Below are 19,108 nucleotides of genomic sequence, written 5' to 3'. Positions count from 1 at the left end.
TAGAAGGCTCATTCTTAACCACTGGACCACCAGAGAAGTCCCTGATGTTATATTTATAGTGAACTTTTCCCCTATTGTTATGACTGCAAAAATTTTTGTGATTTTTTTTAGATGCACAATTTTATATTTGTATAGTCAAGTCTTTAGGTATTTTTCTTTGTAAGTTGTTATATTTAAATGCCTTCCCTATCCAGAGATCAGCTAAACATTCATATAAATGTTCTTATGGTCTGTGCTCCAGGTTTCTTCAGGCAGTTCTTACGCTTCAGGTGTCTTTTTCAGGCCAGGTGATATTAGTTATGTGTTGAATAAGGAATTAAGGGGAGGCGCTGATATATTAGTGGAATTGGTACAGTGTGGTGGTTAGCACTGTGGTGCTTGGCATGTCTCCCAGACTTTGAACCAGTCTCTGCCATTTACTATGCGATCTTTGAAGTCACTTAATTTCTCTGTTGCACCGTTTCCTTATCTGTAAAGCGGGTTAATAACAGAACCTACCTTAAATGGTTATGGAAATAAAATGAACTTATGTGTAAGTCACTTAGAACACGTCCTGGTACAAGGTCAGTGCCAGCCACAGTTTGGTCCATGCTGGTAAGTGCTCTGAAGATTAACGCTATTTCAGTGCCGTTTTCATCTCTAAAACCTTGAGCATTTCAGAGGGCTCTTCACCTCCCATCTTTACTAGAGCCTCTCGCGGCCACTTTTGTAAGCGAGACACGCCTCCTGGAGGCCACAGGCGAAGTTTATTTCCAGCTCTGAAAACCTTGCGGCCTGCAGTCGGGAGCCCGGGTGTGGCTCCGGGTCCGCAGCCCTAGGGCACCTTCTCTGCAGCGCTCTGCACGTGCTCGCCGCTATGCCCCTCTGGGCTTGCTCTACTTTAGACGCCGAGCGATTTCTGGGTGCACGTGTGCATGATAAATGCGCTCTACTTCACTGCAGATCTTCTGTGGGCGCCCCGTACCAGGTGTGTGTAGGGGGTGCACTGGACGTAAATCTTTCCCCAGGGGAGGGCCTGCAGTCTAGGAGAAAACCCGACTAGGCATTGTAAGTAGATGGCCTAGGCATTGTATGTAGATGACCTAGGCATTGTACGTAGATGACCTAGAGTCTGCCTCCGCATCTGTAAGACGCGGGCCGTGCAGCCTAAGGCCGGGGCCCTCAGAGATTACCCAGAGTCCCTAGCGGGGAGCCAGTACCGGGCCCGCTCTCCGCCCACCGCCCCAGACAGCGCGGCTCCATGCACAGGAACTGCAGCTTACAAAGTGGACACAAATCCCGTGGTCCTCAGAGCGCCCCACTGAGCAAGCGCGGGGCCGCGCAGGTGGGCGGGACCTCTGGGGCGGGTTTGCTGGTCCAGCCACTTCCGCTTCCGGTCCTGTATGAACTCTCCCGCCACCCGGGGAAAGCGCTTGCCGGGGTTTGTGTTTTCACATCTGGTGTGGCTGGAGGTAGGAGAAGCCCCCGCGGGTTTGGGACGGACAGTAATCTTGGTGTTGAGGCTTGCGAGTCCAGAGAAGGAGGAGAGCGCTTTGGGGCTACGGGCGCAGAGGGTGGGTATCGAGTGTTGGTGGCTTGTCCGGGCAGAGCCGCCGGTGCCGGGGCTGACAGACGGCCCTGCGTGGGGGGAGGGGAGGGCGGGAGCGGGGTGTCACTGGGCACCTGTGGACGCTCCTGAGAGGAGCTAAGACAGACGGGACCTGAAAGACTGTTGTCTGTTTCCCGGGGATGTAAGGGAGGAAGCGAGTAACTGGACCCTGCCCATGGAGTCTCTTACCTAGCCGGAATCTCCCGCGCTCTCCTCCGAATTCAGGATTGCTGCCCCTGTGAAATCTTATCTTGACTCTTGGAACGGCAGAGACCTAAGGGCGGAGGCACACAGACCTCTAGTGAGCAGGCAGCATCACCTGCCGTTGATGTTGCAGGAGGCTAGGACCACTGCCTGCGTCTCTTCCAGCGCACACCTCTCCCCACAATTGTTACAGTTGTATCGTCGAAAGTCTGGAAGATACAGAAGACATCACTCAGGGACACTACAGTTAACACTTCGTGCGTGCTCTTCAACCTCAATTTCTTTTCCCTTTACATGTGGAGTTATTTTTTTGCATTTTTTTAAAACTCCATTTTCCATCATTTCAACCATTTTATGTGCTTCCTTCCAAGGTAACAAGATGCAGTTTCTTGGAGGAAATCGGAGGAAACTGAGGTTGGCAGATGACCAGAGGAATGCTTGCTACCCACATAGCCTTCAGTTTTACTTGCAGCCGCCTTCTGGAAACATATCTTTGATAGAATTTGAAAACTTGGCTATCGATAGAGTTAAATGTGAGTGATTTGAATTAGAATTTATATATTCTTGAGAACCTCACTTATACTTTGTGGAAATGAATTAGAGTAATTTATTTCCTTCAACAAATATTTACTGAGGATTTTCTGTTGAGATTTTGCCATTCATTCATTTATTCCTTGTACAGTGCCTGTTTATTGAGTGCCACTTTATTCTAGGTGGTAGGGATTTTGAGCTGAATAATGTAATTCTCACTTTCGTTGAAGCTGTATTCTAGTACATGGAGACAGATGTCCAAAATAATAATTGTAGTTTAGTATTTTAAGTGCTCTAGTAGAAGTAACTAATAGGGCTACTGAAACATAGAGATGGGAGTGATTGTCCTAGTCTGATTAAGTAAAACTTCTTAAGAGAAGTTGAAATGTGATCTGGACCTTGAAGAATGAGTAGCAATTTCTCAACAGAGAAGAAGTGAAGGGTTTTTGCAAGCTGGGATAATGGCCTGTACAAAGGCTTGGAGGCATGAGACAGAGTGTCATATTGGAGGGAACAGTGACAAGTTCAGGGTAGATGGAGAAGTATGGGTAAGCAAGGGCATTTTTGTGCCAAGATATGGTGTAATATTGGGGTGTAAGAAGGATGTAGCAGTTTTACTGGGGACCTACTTCTGTGTGTTGGTGGAAGAAAGAAATAAGTTATGTGTAAACTGAAACAAATAACAGCACTATGTGTAGAGTTTATGTTCCACGATATCCTGGTGGGAAGATCAGAAGTAGAGGTGAGACACTGTTAATCATTCTTAGAGGAGCAGGGTGAGAACTGCTAATACAGAGTATCTGTATTACCTGTTTGTTGAATGAAGGTGAAGGCAAGGGAGAATGGGTTCTGGGAAGCTTAGCAGTTTCATATGCCTCATTGAGATTAAGGTGACGATTGAAAAGCGTCCCTTGGGTTTGGCACTTAGGAGGTGAGATGGTAAGGCAGTGACAGGAAGGGAGAGATTGAAGGGATACTAGGAGGTGTAATTGACAGGGTTTGGTGACTCTTAGCTATGAGGAGTGGTGGAACAGGTGGGGGTGGCTGAAGTTCCAGTGTGGATGATCTGGTGGATAGAAATTCTGCGGATGGAGGTGGGGTGGCAGGAAGAGGAGTGGAATTGAGGGGCAGAGAATGAGTTTGGTTCGGGACACCATAATATGGAGGTACCTGGGGGACATGAGTTTATGTTCAGGATTCATTTTAGAAGTTTTTCGTTCTTGAATTAAAAAATGTCTCTTTTCATACCGATGGCAGAATAATTCATCTGAGGAAGGGTTGACAGAGGCTTCAGGAACCTTTGGACAGTTTGTAGCATCTAGTCATGGTGGCTTGTTTGCTTCTTCACTGCTGTCTTCTCCTTCTCTGTTTCATCAGGAAGGGAAGAACTGTCTTCTGATGAGTCTGTGCTGAGTCAGGGAAGCCGACTGCCTCACAGACAGCTCCACATGAGGGCTGTACATGCAGACACACTTCTGCATCCCTCTGAGGGGATCCTTCTGCACCACTGAGCAGTGGTGCTCAGTCCATCAGTGATCTGCTTCCCATCCCTCTCTCCCTTCTGGCTGAGAATCCCTAGTGTGAGATTATGCTGTGGGATGTGGGTATTTTCTGTACATGGTGGAGATTATCCTCTGATAAACATATATAACTTATATAATGTACTTGCAGAAAATAAAGCTTAAATATTGTCATCTTTTATAAACAAGTAATTATGGGATTGGTAGCCATAGATTTTATTTGTCTTGGATTTAGTTTTATAAAATTATCTTGCATTTATATGTTTTATTCATTTCTTCTGTTTTTAAAATTTTTTCTAGTGCTAAAAGCAGTCGAGAATCTTGGTGTGAGCTACGTGAAAGGAAGTGAGCAGTACCAGAGTAAGCTAGAGGCCGAGCTTCGGAAGCTTAAGTTTTCCTACAGAGTAAGTAAAAGAGGGAAAAAGATGTTTCTTTGGTTTGTGTATATTCATTTACTGGGTATCAGTTGTGGGAAAGGTCTTGTATTAGGCATAGGGCTTTAAAAAAGACTCTTCTGAAGGAACCTACAGTCCACTATGGGTGATTGACATGCAGTCAGACTACAGTGCTGCAGGGTTTCTTGACCTGGGGACTGTGGACATTTGGGGTCTGATGATTCCTTGGTGCATTTAGGGGGCTCGCTGGCATCTCTGGCTTCCACGCAGTCCATGTCTCCAGACATTGCCAGATGTGCTTTGTGCATTACAGGGTGACGAACTCCAGGAGCACAGAGAGTTAGCTCAGGTTGGGGAGGTTTGGGAGGGCTTCCCAGACGAGGTGGTGCTGGAACCGATTTTGGTGGATGTGATACAGTTTTTATTTTGGGAAGATGACTGCCAACAGCAGATGGACAGGGTCATCTTTGGTGGGGAAAACTAGTTAGGAACTTGGAGATGACGAGAGTGAATTGAATGGAGGTAAGAGGACTGATTGGAGAAATAGTGAGAGGGTAGAATCGGGAGATCTTAGTGACTGCAGAGAGAAGGGAGAGAAGAGTTCTGAATGACACCTGGGTTTCTGGTGAGACAGCTGGCTGGATGGTGATGATATACAGGAGGGGAGGCAAGTCTTTTTAGAGGGAAGACGCTGAGTTTAGTTCTCGACATGACTTTGAGGTACTTGTGGAGCTGTCTGAGGCCAGCAGGGTGTGCACACGGATCTGGACTTGGGGACCTCTGGGGTGGGGGTGCACATTCAGGAGGAAGGTTGGCATCATCAGGAGTAGGTGAGGCAGCCAGGGAAACATTTGAGTGAGAAGAGAAGAGGATGGAGGCCAGGATGTGAGGAATACAACATTCAGGTGGAGTGGAATGCGGGGAGTCTGGGAGGGCAATTGAGGAGGAGCTGCCTTGGGGTGGAGATCAGCCACCCTGGCAGCCAGGGAAGCTGGGGTCTCAGTACTGATGATAATGATACGCAGGTGATGATACAACAGCACGCATTCATATTGTTCTTAACCATGTCCCAGAGTCTGTTCTAAGTGCATCATGTATATTAACTCATGTAATCCAGACAGCAGTCTTAGGAGGGTGGGTTCTGTCATCATCCCTCTTTATAGACAAGGAAACTGATATTGATAGGCTAGTACCTTGCCCAAGCTCATAAGATGGAAAACGATGCAGCCAAGATCTGAATCTAGACCTCTTGTCTTCATGGTGGAACAATTTCAGACACTTAGAACCAATAAGATGAGTTGTATAGAATCATCGGATTTATCAGCGAGGTAGAACCTTGTAGGTGGAGGCAGAAGCTGGAACAGTGGTGGTGTTTGGAGGAGAGAGGTGAGAGGTTGATATGGAATACATCCTCCTCTAACGTGTAGCTGAAAAGACACGGGGGAAGTAGGTCTGAGTGTAGAAAAAATTGAGGGAAAAGGAGAAGATACACACACACACAACAGTGGTTACTTGAACACGTTTGTAAGCTGAGCAGAAAGATCTAGAAGAGAAAAAAGAGGAGGGAGCTTGAAGGTACTTTGAGAGAGCATTTGATAAGTCAGGGTCCTTAGGAGGCAAGAGCAGATGGGCCATGCAGTTTCAGTGTAGGGATTAGCTTTATGTAGGAGGAAGGAGAGAGATTTGCCCACAGAGATGGAAGGGAAGGCAGTACAGCATGTGGCGGCAGGACCTTGGGGCTGAAGGGGGGGGCCTTTATCTTCTGTAAAGTAAGTGAGGTCATGTGATGAGAGAGAAGAAGGTGGTGTGGTGGGGAGCACTGGCCACCTAGTGAAGATGGAAACAGCTTTCTTAAGACGTGAGGAAAGAGATGGTTACAGGCCAGATCCCAGCTCTGCTGCTTACAAGCTTTGTGACCTGGACAAAATTATATAACTTCTTTCTGCCTCAGTTTCCTCATCTTTAAAATAAGGATATAGTTATGCCCACCTCATAGGGGTTTTCAAAGGATTATATGGGCTAATGGATTAAAAATGCTTATAACAGTGCCTGGTACCTTGCAAATGCTCAGGATGTGTTTGCTCTGACTGTGTTGAGCTTGAATAAAGATGCCTTGGTGTTGGTAAAGGTCCAGTCGAGGTTAGAGGCTGTGAATTTTTAATGTTCCAAATTCCTATAGTTGTATATATCTTTCCCAGAGGTTCTCAGCATTTTGGGAACAGGACTGCAGAGTGTATCTTTGGATTTATTTAGAATCTAGGTTTTGCCAAATGGTTGAAATGAAAGCAGTTGAGGGTTGATGTGAGAAGTAGTAGAAGAGGTGAGTGCCTGGGTGTAGGCTGGATGAGAAGGAAAGTTAGGAAGAGGAAGAAAATAGTGGGGTCCAAACCCAGGAGGATTGTTGTTCAGTTCTGTTTCATCTGATTGCTAACCTAAGTAAAATGGTACTCACCCTGGGGAGCATATTATGAAATCTGTGTTATTGAAACTCCTGCTTTACCATTGGCTTATGCTGACTCAGTATTTCTTTACACCTTTTACTGTTCTGATGCATTTATTTTCTTCACGTGCCATTGTTTTTAAGGAAAACTTGGAAGATGAATATGAACCCCGAAGAAGAGATCACATTTCTCACTTTATTTTACGCCTTGCTTACTGCCAGTCGTGAGTATACCTTTGTCCTCCATGGTCAAGTCTGACATCTTGGGTTGTAAACTGGTCCAGGAGGGCTGACAGGCATTGTACTGATTGTAGGAAATCCCAGAATAATGTCAGAAACCAGTGGCTCATGGGAGGAACACTGTTGCAGAGAATTGTTTGAAACAAGTTGTTTACTAAAAAATAAAAAAAAAAATTTTTTTTTTTTTTTTTTTTTTTGCAGGTTTTGCCTGTTAAAACACTTTTTACTTTATGGGAGAGACTCTTCATTTAGGATTTAAAATTAGAGGGGATTTCATTAGGAAGGACTTTTGATATTTTTTTCCCCAGAAAAAAAGTGGTAGTATTTATAAGAAATAATGAATCAAACACATACTTGAATCTGCACAGGGTTTTAGATGTTGACGTTTATGGGCTGGTGCACATTAGGTTAAGATCTTTCCTTTGGTAGTTGGTTTCTTATAAGTCAGTAGCGCCACCCAGAGGGAGAAGGAGTTAGTTGCTTTTTTAAAACTTTTTTTTTCCTGTATTAATTTTGGCTAAATTACATACTTATTATTATGTTTCTTTTCTGTGTCTTTTTGGTAATAGGATTATCAAATGGGAATCTTGAATTGGTGACTATCCCAAGATAATAACTGAGAAATTATTCACCAGCTTTAGTCCCAGAGTTTTTCTTTTGTAAGAAAGCACATGCAGTTTATGCAATTTATGCAGTAAATGAATTGCTGACAATGTGAAAGTCATTTGGGGAAAGAAAATTAAATCATATTTTACATGAAGTAGCATAATTATTTTACAACAACAATAATGCCCATCTGTCTTATAAATTAATGTATGTTGATTTAAAAAATTGAGATATCCTAGTGCATATTAAATTTTGTGAAATTATAAACTATAAAGCTGTAAGCAAAGTTTACTTTGCATAGTTTGATCATAATCCATTCAGAGATAAAGTTACCTTTAAAAACTTTTGATGTTTATTTGGCATTGACTGAAGGGATACCCCATTTTCTGATGTAAATGGCTATTTTGCAGTTACATTAAAAGAAGTGCACTGTTTTATGTTATTTGATAATAATGCAGCTAGGCTCGAAGTATTCTTTATTTAATTCTTTTAATTTTATGTTCATAACACCTTTCTCCCCCATATTCTACTCATCCCAGGGAGATTGTGGCATGTGATATGTATTCACACTCTTATCATAATAGAGGACTTGATGCTTTTAACTTCAGTCTTTTGGCATCTTGCTCATGTTTGAATATTGTTTCATAGAAATTTCTTGGATTTAATAATCAGTGGACTTTCAAAATAGTCAGTGGACTTTTCACTTATAATTTTCTTGTCTTCATTTTAGTGAAGAGCTTAGGCGCTGGTTCATTCAACAAGAAATGGATCTCCTTCGATTTCGATTCAGTATTTTACGCAAGGACAAAATTCAGAGTTTCTTAAAGGATAGCCATTTGCAGTTTGAGGCTGTAAGTATATTTTTAAAGTCATTCCCGATTGTTATCACCGTTCATCCCTCCCTTAAGTGTTGGTGTTAATGTGTGGAGTTTGTTCTCTTTACATTTTCTTCCTAAGTACCCACCTGAAACAATAACTATTGGCTTTGCACAACAGTGAACCTCTCCCTTCCATAACTAGAAGAAAAGAGGCTCCTTAGTACCAGAGCTGCACATTTATTCAGTTGCTGTATTAAATATGTGATTTATGAAAGCACAAAAAGGTTTAATTTATAAAAGTTTATCTTTAACCAGAATCTTCCAGGCCAAAAATTTAAAGCTAATAATGTTCTAAAGAAAACAGAGAAGTGGTAGTAGTTATTTCCAACAATGAGGTTTAGGGGGATAATACTTTATTTTAGAAGTCAGTTGTCGGTAAAATATCTGAATAGTTTTAAGGTATAATTATGTAGACAAATCTGAATGAGTTACATGTAGTAATTAAACAAAATAGAAGAAATGTTGGGTGCATATTTAGCAGGGATAATTATTGTGGGTGGAAATAGAATTTATGTCTTTTAGGTGAGTGTGCTGCAGTGGGAAGGGAGAAAAATTCTGTTTGGAAAACTTAGAGCAGTCAGATGGCGGTAGGATGGTTTGGGACTCTATTTGGGTGTTAGAATGGGTGTCTTGAGGCCAAATAAAGTAAAAAAAAGTAGAAGTTGGAGTAGGTGAAGGACATTGTCCTGCTGAGAAGTAGATGTGCCCACTGCAGCAAGAACCAGGGTGGGTTATTTTGTTGGGGGAAGGAGATTGTGTGAAGGGAAGTAAATAAACCTTTGGTGGACATTTAGTGTCTGTCATATGCCAGCAAGGCACTTTCCACAGTTTGTATCACGTCTGTGAACGCTGTGAGGTTTCTGAGTAACATCTGCCTGGGCAGAGAAAAGCGTTGGTCTCAGAGCCGTCTCACCCAAACCTCCTGTGTTTTCCACTTTGCTTAGAATGCTGATCCTTAGTGAAGTCCGTTATTGCTAATATCAGTTACAGTCCATTTGTCCTCTCATATTAAAAATAATTAATTTTTTTTCACTGTTGTTGAAATTATGGTTTTATTAGGTCGAGAAAAAGTGTTTGTGAGAAGATTTATTCTTTACTCTAGATTGTCTCAATAGATCAGGTAAATTTTTTTAAGCAAAAACCATAGTTTCTTTCTTTTTTTAAAAAACTTTTTTATTCAAGTATAACACATACAGAAAAGTGCACAAATCATAACTGTCCAGCTCTGTGAAGTATCACAAAGGTTAAGAAAGAGAACATTGCTGTCACCCTGTGCTGCCTTGTGCCTCCTCCCATTTACTAACCCCATCTCCCTCCTGATAACCACAATCCTGACTTTTAATATGATAAGTAATTCTGCCTGTCTTTGAACTTTATGTAAATAGTATTACATGGTATGTTTTTTTTCCCCAGCTTTATTGAGATATAATGGACATACAAATGTTGTGTCACTTTAAGGTGCACAGTGTGATGATACACGTATATGTTGTGAAATGTTTACCACAATAAGGTTAGTTAACACATCCTTCACCTCACATCATTACCATTTTGTTGTTGTGGTGAGAACCTTTAGAATCAACTCTCATAGCAGCTGTACGTGAGATCCCTAGAGCTTATTCCTCTTATAACTGGACATTTGTGCCCTGTGACTAGCATCTCCTTGTCTGCTCTGCCGCCCAGCCCCTGGCAACCACTGTTCTACTCTGTGAGTTGGACTTTTTTAGATTCCACATATAAGTGAGATCACAAGTATAATCTTTTATGATCGCCTTATTGAGATAGAATTTACATACCTTGACCTTCACTCTTTTAAAACGTACAATTTGTTGGTTTTTAGTATAGTCATAGAGTTGTGCAACCATCACTTAGATTTTAGAACATTTTTGTTACCCTGAAAAAGAAACCTGTGCCCAGTAGTTGTCCCTCTCGATTTCTCACTCTGTCATCCCTTGGCAACAGCTAATCTGCTTTCTGTCTCTGTGAATTTGCCTATTTTGGACATTTCATATAAGTGGACATTTCATATAACTTGCGATCTTTTGTTACTGGCTTCTTTCACTTAGCATAATATTTTCAAGCTTCATCTATGTTGTATATGTGGCATGTATCAGTACTTCATTTTGTATTCATTTCTCTATTCAATAGTTGATGGACATTGGGTTATTTCTACATTTTAGCTATTATGAATAATGCTGCAGTGAATATTTGCATATACATTTTTGTGTGGGTGTCTTTTTATTTGTTTCAGATATATATAATACCTGGGAGTGGGATTGCTAGGTTATAGGGTAATTCTGTATTTAAACTTTCGAGGAACTGCTAAACTGTTTTCCAGAGTGCCTGTACCATTGTACGTCTCACTAGTGTGTGAGGGTTCTAGTTGCTTCACATTCTCCAGCAATTGTTGCTGTCTTTTTTTTTTTTTTTTTTTAATACAGTCATCCTGGTGGGTGTGAAGTGATACTTCATTGTGGTTTTGATTTTCATTTCCCTAGTGACTGAAGGCATTGAATATCTTTTCATGTGCTATTTGATTATTTGTATATTTTCTTTGGAGAAATATGTATTCATATCCTTTGTCTATTTTTTATCTGAGTTATCTTTTTATTGTTGAGTGTTACATATTCTTTCCATATTCTGGATACAAGTCCACTATAAGATATGTGATTTACAGATTTTTTTTCTCCCATTCTGAGGATTGTCATTTCATTTTCTTGGTAAGATCATTTTTTAGAAAACATTTTATTTATTTATTTATTTATATTTTTGGCTGTGTTGGGTCTTCGCTGCTGCGCACAGGCTCTCTCTAGTTGCGGCGAGTGGGGGCTATTCTTTGTTGCAGCGCACAGGCTTCTCATTGTGGAGCTCGGGCTCTAGGCACGAGGGCTTCAGTAGTTGTGGCGTGCAGGCTTCAGTAACTGTGGCTTGCAGGCTCTAGAGTGCAGGTTCAATAGTTGTGGCTCACGGCTTAGTTGCCCTGTGGCATGTGGGATCTTCCTGGACCAGGACTCTAACCCATGTCCCCTGCATTGGCAGGTGGATTCTTAACCACTGCGCCACCAGGGAAGTCCCTGTTTTTATCTTTTGTTACTTGTGTTTTTGTTGTCGGATCTAAAAGGGATTTGCCTAATGGAAGGTCGTGAAGATTTACTCCTATGGTTTTTCTCTAAGAGTTTTATAGTTTTGGTCCTTACATTTAGCTCTGTTTAGGTCTATTTATATTTTGAGTTAATTTCTGTGGATGGTGTGAAGTAGGGGCCCAGCTTCATTCTTTTGTATGTGGATATCGAGTTGTCCCAGCATCATTTGTCGAATGGCTATTCTTTTCTCTTTGAATTGTTTTTTCACTCTTGTCAAAAGTCATTTGACCATAAATGGACTCAATTTTGTTAGTTAGAGCTGTGTGTCTCTCCTGTGTTGGTACTGTGTGCTCTTGAATATTGATTCCTGTAGTTTTGTAATAAGATTTGAAATAGAGAAGTGTGAATCTTCTCACTTTGTTCTTCTTTTTCAAGATTATTTTGGCTCTTCTGGGTTCCTTGCATTTTATGAGTTTTAGGATCAACTTGTCAGTTTCTACCAATAAACCAGCTGAGGTTCAGGTTTAGGATTATGAAGACTATGTGGATCAATTTGGGGAGTATTGCTGTCTTAATATTAAGCCTTCAGATCCATGAACATGGAAATTTTTTCTGTTTCTTCAGATCTTTAATTTTTTTCAACAAAATTGTGTACTTTTGTTAAATTTATACCTAAGTATTTTATTCTTTAATGTCATTGTAAGTGGAGTTGTTTTCTTTATTTCATTTTTAAAATGTTCATTGCTAGTGTATAGAAATCCAGTTGATTTTTGTATATATCTGGTATCCTGCACCCTTACAAAATCATTTATTCTAATAGTTTTTAGTGGATTCCTTAGGAGATTATGTCTCTTATAAAGAAATAATCCTTACTTTTCAATCTGGAGGCTTTTAATTTATCTTTGCCTATTTTCCCAGGCTAGGATCTCCAGTACAGTGTTGGATAGAAGTGGCAATAGTGGACATGCTTGTCTTTTTCCTGATTTTAGGGGGAAAGCATTCAGTCTTTTACCAAGACATATGATGTTAGCTGTGGGGTTTTGTAGATGCCCTTTACCAGATTGAGGAAATCTCTTTCTAATTTTAGTTGAGCATTTTCATCATGAAAGGGTGTTGGATTTTGTGCTTTTTCTGCACCTTTTGAAAAGATCATAGAGGTTTATCCCTTATTTTATTAATATGGTGTGTTACATTAATTGAGTTTTGGATGTTAAACCAACCTTGTTGGGATATTCCTGGGATAAATCCCCCTTGGCTGTATTGTATGATCCTTTTAATATGTTGCTGCATTTGATTTGCTAGTCTTTTGTGGAGGATTGTGTTTATTGATAAGTTTTGTAGTTTTCCTATGATGTCTTTGTCTGGTTTTGGTATTGGTAACATGGGTCTCATATAGTGAATTGAGAAGTGTCTCTTCCTCTTCTATTTTTGGGAAGAAGTTGTGAAAGATTGGTGTTAATTTTTTAAAAACATTTGCTAGAATTTACCAGTGATCTGTCTAGGTATAGGCTTCTCTTTGTGGGGTGTTTTAAAATTGCTAATTCATTCTCTACTTGTTGTAGATCTATTCAAACTTTCTAATTCCTTAGACAGTTGTGGTAATTCCTGTTTTCTAGAAATTTGTCCATTTCATCTGTTATCTAATTGATGCATACAGTTGTTCATAGTGTTCCCTTATAATCCTTCTCATTTCTAAAGATTGGTTATGATATCCTCTCTTTCATTCTTGATTTTACCCATTTAAATCTATTTTTCTTTTGATCATTTAAATACACATTTGTCAGTTTTGTTGATTTTTTCAAATAACTTTTGGTTTTGTTTTTTCCTCTATTTTTCTATTCCTTATTTCTTTAATTACTCTTTATTATTATCAATTAAAAATTTTTATTATTTCCTTCCTTCTGCTTGCTTAGGGTTTAGTTTGCTCTTCCCATCTAGTTTCTTAAGGTGGAAGTTTAAGTTACTGATTCAAGGTGTTCTTTTTTTTCTTTTTAATTGTAATATAGTTTACGTACAATATTAGGTTAGTTTCAGGAGTCCTACATAATGATTTGGCATTTGCATATATTATGAAATGATCACCACAATGTCTAGTAACCATCTGTGCCCATAGAAAGTTGCTACAACATTATTGACTATATTCCTTAATCACATCCCCATGAGTTATTTGTTATCTCTTAATTCCCTTTACCTGTTTCACCCACCTCCTGCCCCCTGCCTCTTGGCAAACAGATGTTTGTTCTCTGTATCTATGAGTCTGTTTTCATTTTATTTTCTTTGTTAGTTTTGTTTTTTTAGATTGCACATGTAAATAAGATCACACCATATTTGTTTTTCTCTGTTTGACTTACTTCACTTAGCATAATACCCTCTAGATCCATCTGTGTTGTTGCAAATGGCAGTGGCTGAGTAATATTCCATTGTGTATATATATACAAACACACTGTATCTTCTCCATTCATTCCTCTCTCAATGGATACTTAGGTTGCTTCCATATCTAGATTAAGGTAAATAATGCTGCAATAAACATTGGAATGCATGTATCTTTTCAAATTAGTGTTTTTGCTTTCTTCAGGTGACTACCCAGAAGTTAAATTGCTGGATGATGGAAGTTCCATTTTTAATTTATTGAGGAATCTCCATACTGTTTTCCATAGTGGGTGCACCAATTTATAATCCCATCAAGAGTGCACAAGGACTCCCTTTTCTGCACATCCTCACCAACACTTGTTACTTGTCTTTTTAATGGTAGCCATTTTGACAAGTATGAGGTGATATCTCCTGTGGTTTTGATATGCATTTCCCAGATGAGTAGTGATGTTGAGCATCTTTTCATGTGCCCATTCGCCATCTGTATGTCTTCTTTGGAAGCATGTCTTTTCAGCTTGTCTTTTCATTTTTTAATCTGGTTGTTTGTTTGTCTTTGTGATGTTGAATTGTGTGAATTCTTTGTATATTTTGGATATTAACTTTATCAGCTATATTGTTAAAATATCTTCTCCCATTCAGTAAGTTACCTTTTTGTTTTCTTGGTAGTTTCCTTTGGTGTGCAAAAGCTTTTAAGTTTGATGTCACATTTGTTTATTTTTGCTTTTGTTTCCCTTGCTTGAGGAGACATATTCTAAAAACTATTGCTAAGACCAATGTCAAAGAATGTACTGCCTATGTTTTCTTCCTGGAGTTTTATGGTTTCAGGTCTTACATTTAAGTCTTATTCCATTTTGAGTTTATTTTTGTGCATGGTGTGAGAAGTCCAGTTTGATTCTTTTGCATGTACCTGTCCAGTTTTCTCAGCACCACTTATTGAAGAGGCTATCTTTTCTGCATTGTATATTTTTGAAACCTTTGTTTTAGATTAATTGACCACATAAGTGTGGGTTTATTTCTGGATGCTCTATTCTGTCCCATTGATCTATGTATCTGCTTTTGTGCCGGTACCATACTGTTTTGATTACAGTAGCTTTGTAATATAGCTTGAAATCAGGGAGCACGATACCTCCAGTTTTGTTTTACTTTTTTAAGATTGCTTTGGCTATTTGGGATCTTTTGTGTTTCAATACAAACTTTAGAATTACTTGTTTTAGTGCTGTGAAAAATGCCATTGGTATTTTGATAGAGATTGCTTTGACTCTGTAAATTGCCTTAGGTAGTATGGTCATTTTAATATTATATTAATATTAAGAATTAAATATTAATTCTTCCAGTCCATCAGCATGCTTTATCATTCCATTTGTTTGTGTCATCTTTAGTTTCTTTTATCAGTGTCTTATAGTTTTCTGAGTACAGGTCTTTCACCTTCTTGGTTAGATTTACTCTCTTAGGTGTTTTATTCTTATGGATGCAATTGTAGGTGAGATTGTTTTCTTAATTTCTGATAGTTCATTGTTAGTGTATAGAAATGCAATAGATTTCTGTATATTAATCTTGTACTCCACAACTTTACTGGGTTCATTTATTAGTTCTAACAGTTTTTCAGTGGCATCTTTAGGATTTTCTGTATATGTATCATGTCATCTGTCAACAGTGACAGTTTTACTTCTTCCTTTACAATTTGAATTCCTTTTATTTCTTTTTTTTGTCTGATTGCTGTGGCTAGGACTTCCAATACTATGTACAATGAAAGTGGTGAGAGTGGACGCTCTTGTCTTGTTCTGATCTTAAAGGAAATGCTTTCAGCTTTTCACTTTTGAAGATGATGTTGGCTGTAGGTTTGTCATATCGGGCCTTTATTATGTTGAGGTATATTCCTTCTATACCATCTTTGTTGAGCGTTTTTATCATAAATCATTGTTGAATTTTGTCAAAAGCTTTTTCAGCATCTACTGAGATGATCATATGATTGTTATTCTTTGTTAGTTGCACATCACATTAATTGATTTGCAGATACTGAAGCATCCTTGCATGTCTGGGGTAAATCCCATTTGATCATAGTGTATACTCCTTTTACTGTATTGTTGAATTTGTTTTGCTGATATTTTGTTGAGGATATTTGTATCTGTGTTCATCACTGATTTTTTTTTATTTGTGGTGTCTTTGTCTTGTTTTGCTATCATGGTAATGCTGGCCTCATTGAATGAGTTGAGAAATATTCCTTCTTCTTCAGTTATTTGGAGTAGTTTGAGAAGGATAGGTTTTAGGTCTTCTTTAAATCTTTGGTAGAGTTCACCTGTGTTGCCATCAGGTCCTGGACATTTGTTTGCTGGGAGATTTTTGATTACTGATTCAATTTTTTTTTTTTTTTTTGTGGTACGCAGGCCTCTCATAGTTGTGGCCTGTCCCGTTGCGGAGCACAGCCTCCGGACGCGCAGGCTCAGAGGCCATGGCTCATGGACCCAGACGCTCCGCGGCATGTGGGATCTTCCCGGACCGGGGCACGAACCCATGTCCCCTGCATCGGCAGGCGGACTCTCCACCACTGCGCCACCAGGGAAGCCCCACTGATTCAATTTTAATACTGATAATTGGTCTGTTCACATTTTCTATTTTTTCCTGATTCAGTCTTGGGAGATTGTGCATTTCTAGAAATTTATCCATTTTTTCTACATTGTCCATTTTATTGGTGTATAATTGTTTGTAGTAATCACTTATGATCCTTTGTATTTCTGTGACGTTGTAACTTTTCCTCTTTCATTTAATATTTTATTTATTTGGGTCCTCTCTATCTTGATGAGTCTGGCTAGAGGTTTGTCAATTTTGTTTATATTTTCAAAGAATCGGTTCTTAGTTTCATTGATCTTTTCTAATTTTTTAGTTAGTCTCCATTTATTTTTGCTCTGATTTTTATTATTTCTTTCTTTCTACTAATTGAGTTTTGTTTGTTTTTCTTTTTCTACTTCCTTTAGGTGTAAGGTTAAATTGTTTTGAGATTTTCTTGTTTTTTGAGGTAGATTTATATCACTATAAACTTCCATCTTAGAGCTGCTTTTGCTGTATCCCATAGATTTTGGATTGTTGTGTTTCCCTTTCACTTGTCTCCATGTTATTTGACTTTCTCTTTGATTTCTTCAGGGACCCATTGGTTGTTTAGTAGCATGTTGTTTAGACTCCATGTATTTGGGGTTTTTGGTACTTTTTTTCTTATACTTGATTTCTAGTCTCATAGTATTGTGGTTGGAAAAGATGCTTGATATGAGTTCAGTCTTCTTAAATTTTTTGGAACTATTTTGTTGCCTAGCATGTGATCTGTCCTAGGGAATGTTTTATGTGCACTTGAAAAGAATGTATTCTGCTGCTTTTGGATGGATTGCTCTCTGTATATCTGTTAAGTCCATCTGTTCTTATGTGTCATTGAACACCAGTGTTTCCTTAATGAGTTTCTGTCTGGATGATCTGTCCCTTAATGTAAGTGAGTGTTAAAGTCCCCTACTATTATTTTGTTACTGTCTCTTTATGTTTATTAATACTTGCATTTTTGTATTTAGGTGCTCCCATGTGGGTGTATATGTATTTACAGTTGTTATATCTTCTTACTGGATTGATCCCTTGATCATTATGTAATGTTCTTCTTTGTCTCTTGTTACAGACTTTGTTTTAAAGTCTATTTTGTCTGATATAAGTATTGCTACCCTAGCTTTCTTTTTGTTTCCATTTGAACTGTGTCTCACTTTCTGTAGTTTGGCCCTCCCACCTCCCACTCAGGTTTGTGAAATTTCATGACGATGTCTGAATTGTTTTTCGTTCTTGGATGGGAACTTCATGGGCCCTTTAATCTGAATACTTGGGTTCTTCTGTTTAGAACATTTGTTTTTGTTATGGATTTGATCATTTCTTCCCTTTTGTTTTTCATTGCTCTTTCTTTAGAATTTCTTGTTTGTTAGAATTTGGACCTCCTGAATTTCTCGTCTTATTTTCCTTTTTGTTTTAACATCCAGTTAATCTTTTTATTTTCTAGGAAAGTTCTTCAACTGTTTTATAAATCTTTTTTTTCCCCTGCTCTCCTGTCTTTAATTTTATGTATTTATTTCTTTATACAATTTTTAAAGGTTACTTTCCATTTACAATTATTACAAAATATTGGTTGAATTCCTTGTGTTGTACAATACATCCTTGAGCCTATCTTATACTCAATAATTTATGTCTCCCGCTCCCCCACTCCTATATTGTCCCTCACATCCCCCCCGCCCCGTTGCTGGTAACCATGTATAAGTGATATCATAACAGTATTTGTCTTCCTCTGACTTATTTCACTTAGCATAATGTCCTCCAAGTTCATGCATGTTGCTGCAAATGGCAAAATTTAATTCTTTTTCATGGCTGAGTAGTATTCCATTGTGTGTATCCATTCATGTGTTGATGGACACTTAGATTGCTTCCATATCTTGGCAATTCTAAATAATATTGCTATGAACATTGGGGTGCATGTATCATTTTGAATGAGTGTTTTTGTTTTTTTCAGATATATACCCAGGGGTGGAACTGCCAGGTCGTGGTAGTTCTATTTTTAGTTTTTTCAGAAACCTCCATACTGTTTTCCACAGCGGCTGCACCAATTTGCATTCCCATCAGCAGTGTACAAGGGTTCTCTTTTCTCTGCATACTTGCCAACATTTATTGTGTTTTTTTTTGATGTCTTGTCTTTAATTTATTTTTTTTACTGCTTTTTAAGCAGGTTCTTATTAGTCATCAATTTTATACACATCAGTGTATACATGTCAATCCCAATCGCCCAATTCATCACACTACCACCGCCACCGCCCCCCCTCCCCACTGCTTTTCCCCCTTGGTGTCCATACGTTTTTCTGTACATCTCTGTCTCAATTTCTGCCCTGCAAACCTGTTCATCTGTACCATTTTTTAGGTTCCACATATATGCATTAATATACGATATTTCTTTTTCTCTTTCTGACTTCACTCTGTATGACAGTCTCTAGATTGATCCATATCTCAACAAATGACCCAATTTCGTTTCTTTTTATGGATGAGTAACATTCCGTTGTATATATGTACCACATTTTCGTTATCCATTCGTCTGTCGATGGGCATTTATGTGGCTTCCATGACCTGGCTATTGTAAATAGTGCTGCAGTGAACATTGGGATGTATGTGTCTTTTTGAATTATGGTTTTCTCTGGGTATATGCCCAGTAGTGGGATTGCTGGGTGGTATGGTAGTTCTATTTTTAGTTTT

General features: G+C 39.0%; 1 protein-coding gene across 7 annotated transcripts in view; it reads left to right on the top strand.

Moving 5' to 3' along the window:
• Nucleotides 1-857: 857 nt before the first annotated feature.
• The window catches only part of PRIM2 (DNA primase subunit 2), a 278,658-nt gene continuing 260,407 nt past the window's right edge, over nt 858-19,108 (top strand). For 2 of the 7 annotated variants that reach the window (XM_027126847.1, XM_027126853.1), the window contains exons 1-5: nt 1,933-2,049; nt 2,164-2,325; nt 4,144-4,247; nt 6,823-6,902; nt 8,255-8,375. In XM_027126847.1, the coding sequence (XP_026982648.1) occupies nt 2,172-2,325; nt 4,144-4,247; nt 6,823-6,902; nt 8,255-8,375 (459 nt within the window). In that variant the 5' untranslated portion in view covers nt 1,933-2,049; nt 2,164-2,171. Of the gene's footprint in view, nt 968-1,369; nt 1,554-1,926; nt 2,050-2,163; nt 2,326-4,143; nt 4,248-6,822; nt 6,903-8,254; nt 8,376-19,108 lie in introns of those variants that run through there. The other 5 variants (XM_027126848.1, XM_027126850.1, XM_027126849.1 and 2 more) reach the window with 5 other exon arrangements.

The sequence above is a fragment of the Aethalodelphis obliquidens genome, unplaced genomic scaffold, assembly GCF_003676395.1.
Source record: "Aethalodelphis obliquidens isolate GAN/ISIS:26980383/991018 unplaced genomic scaffold, ASM367639v1 scaffold31, whole genome shotgun sequence".
In the NCBI taxonomy this organism is placed as follows: domain Eukaryota; kingdom Metazoa; phylum Chordata; class Mammalia; order Artiodactyla; family Delphinidae; genus Aethalodelphis; species Aethalodelphis obliquidens.
This window is presented reverse-complemented; position numbering and strand designations above follow the sequence as displayed.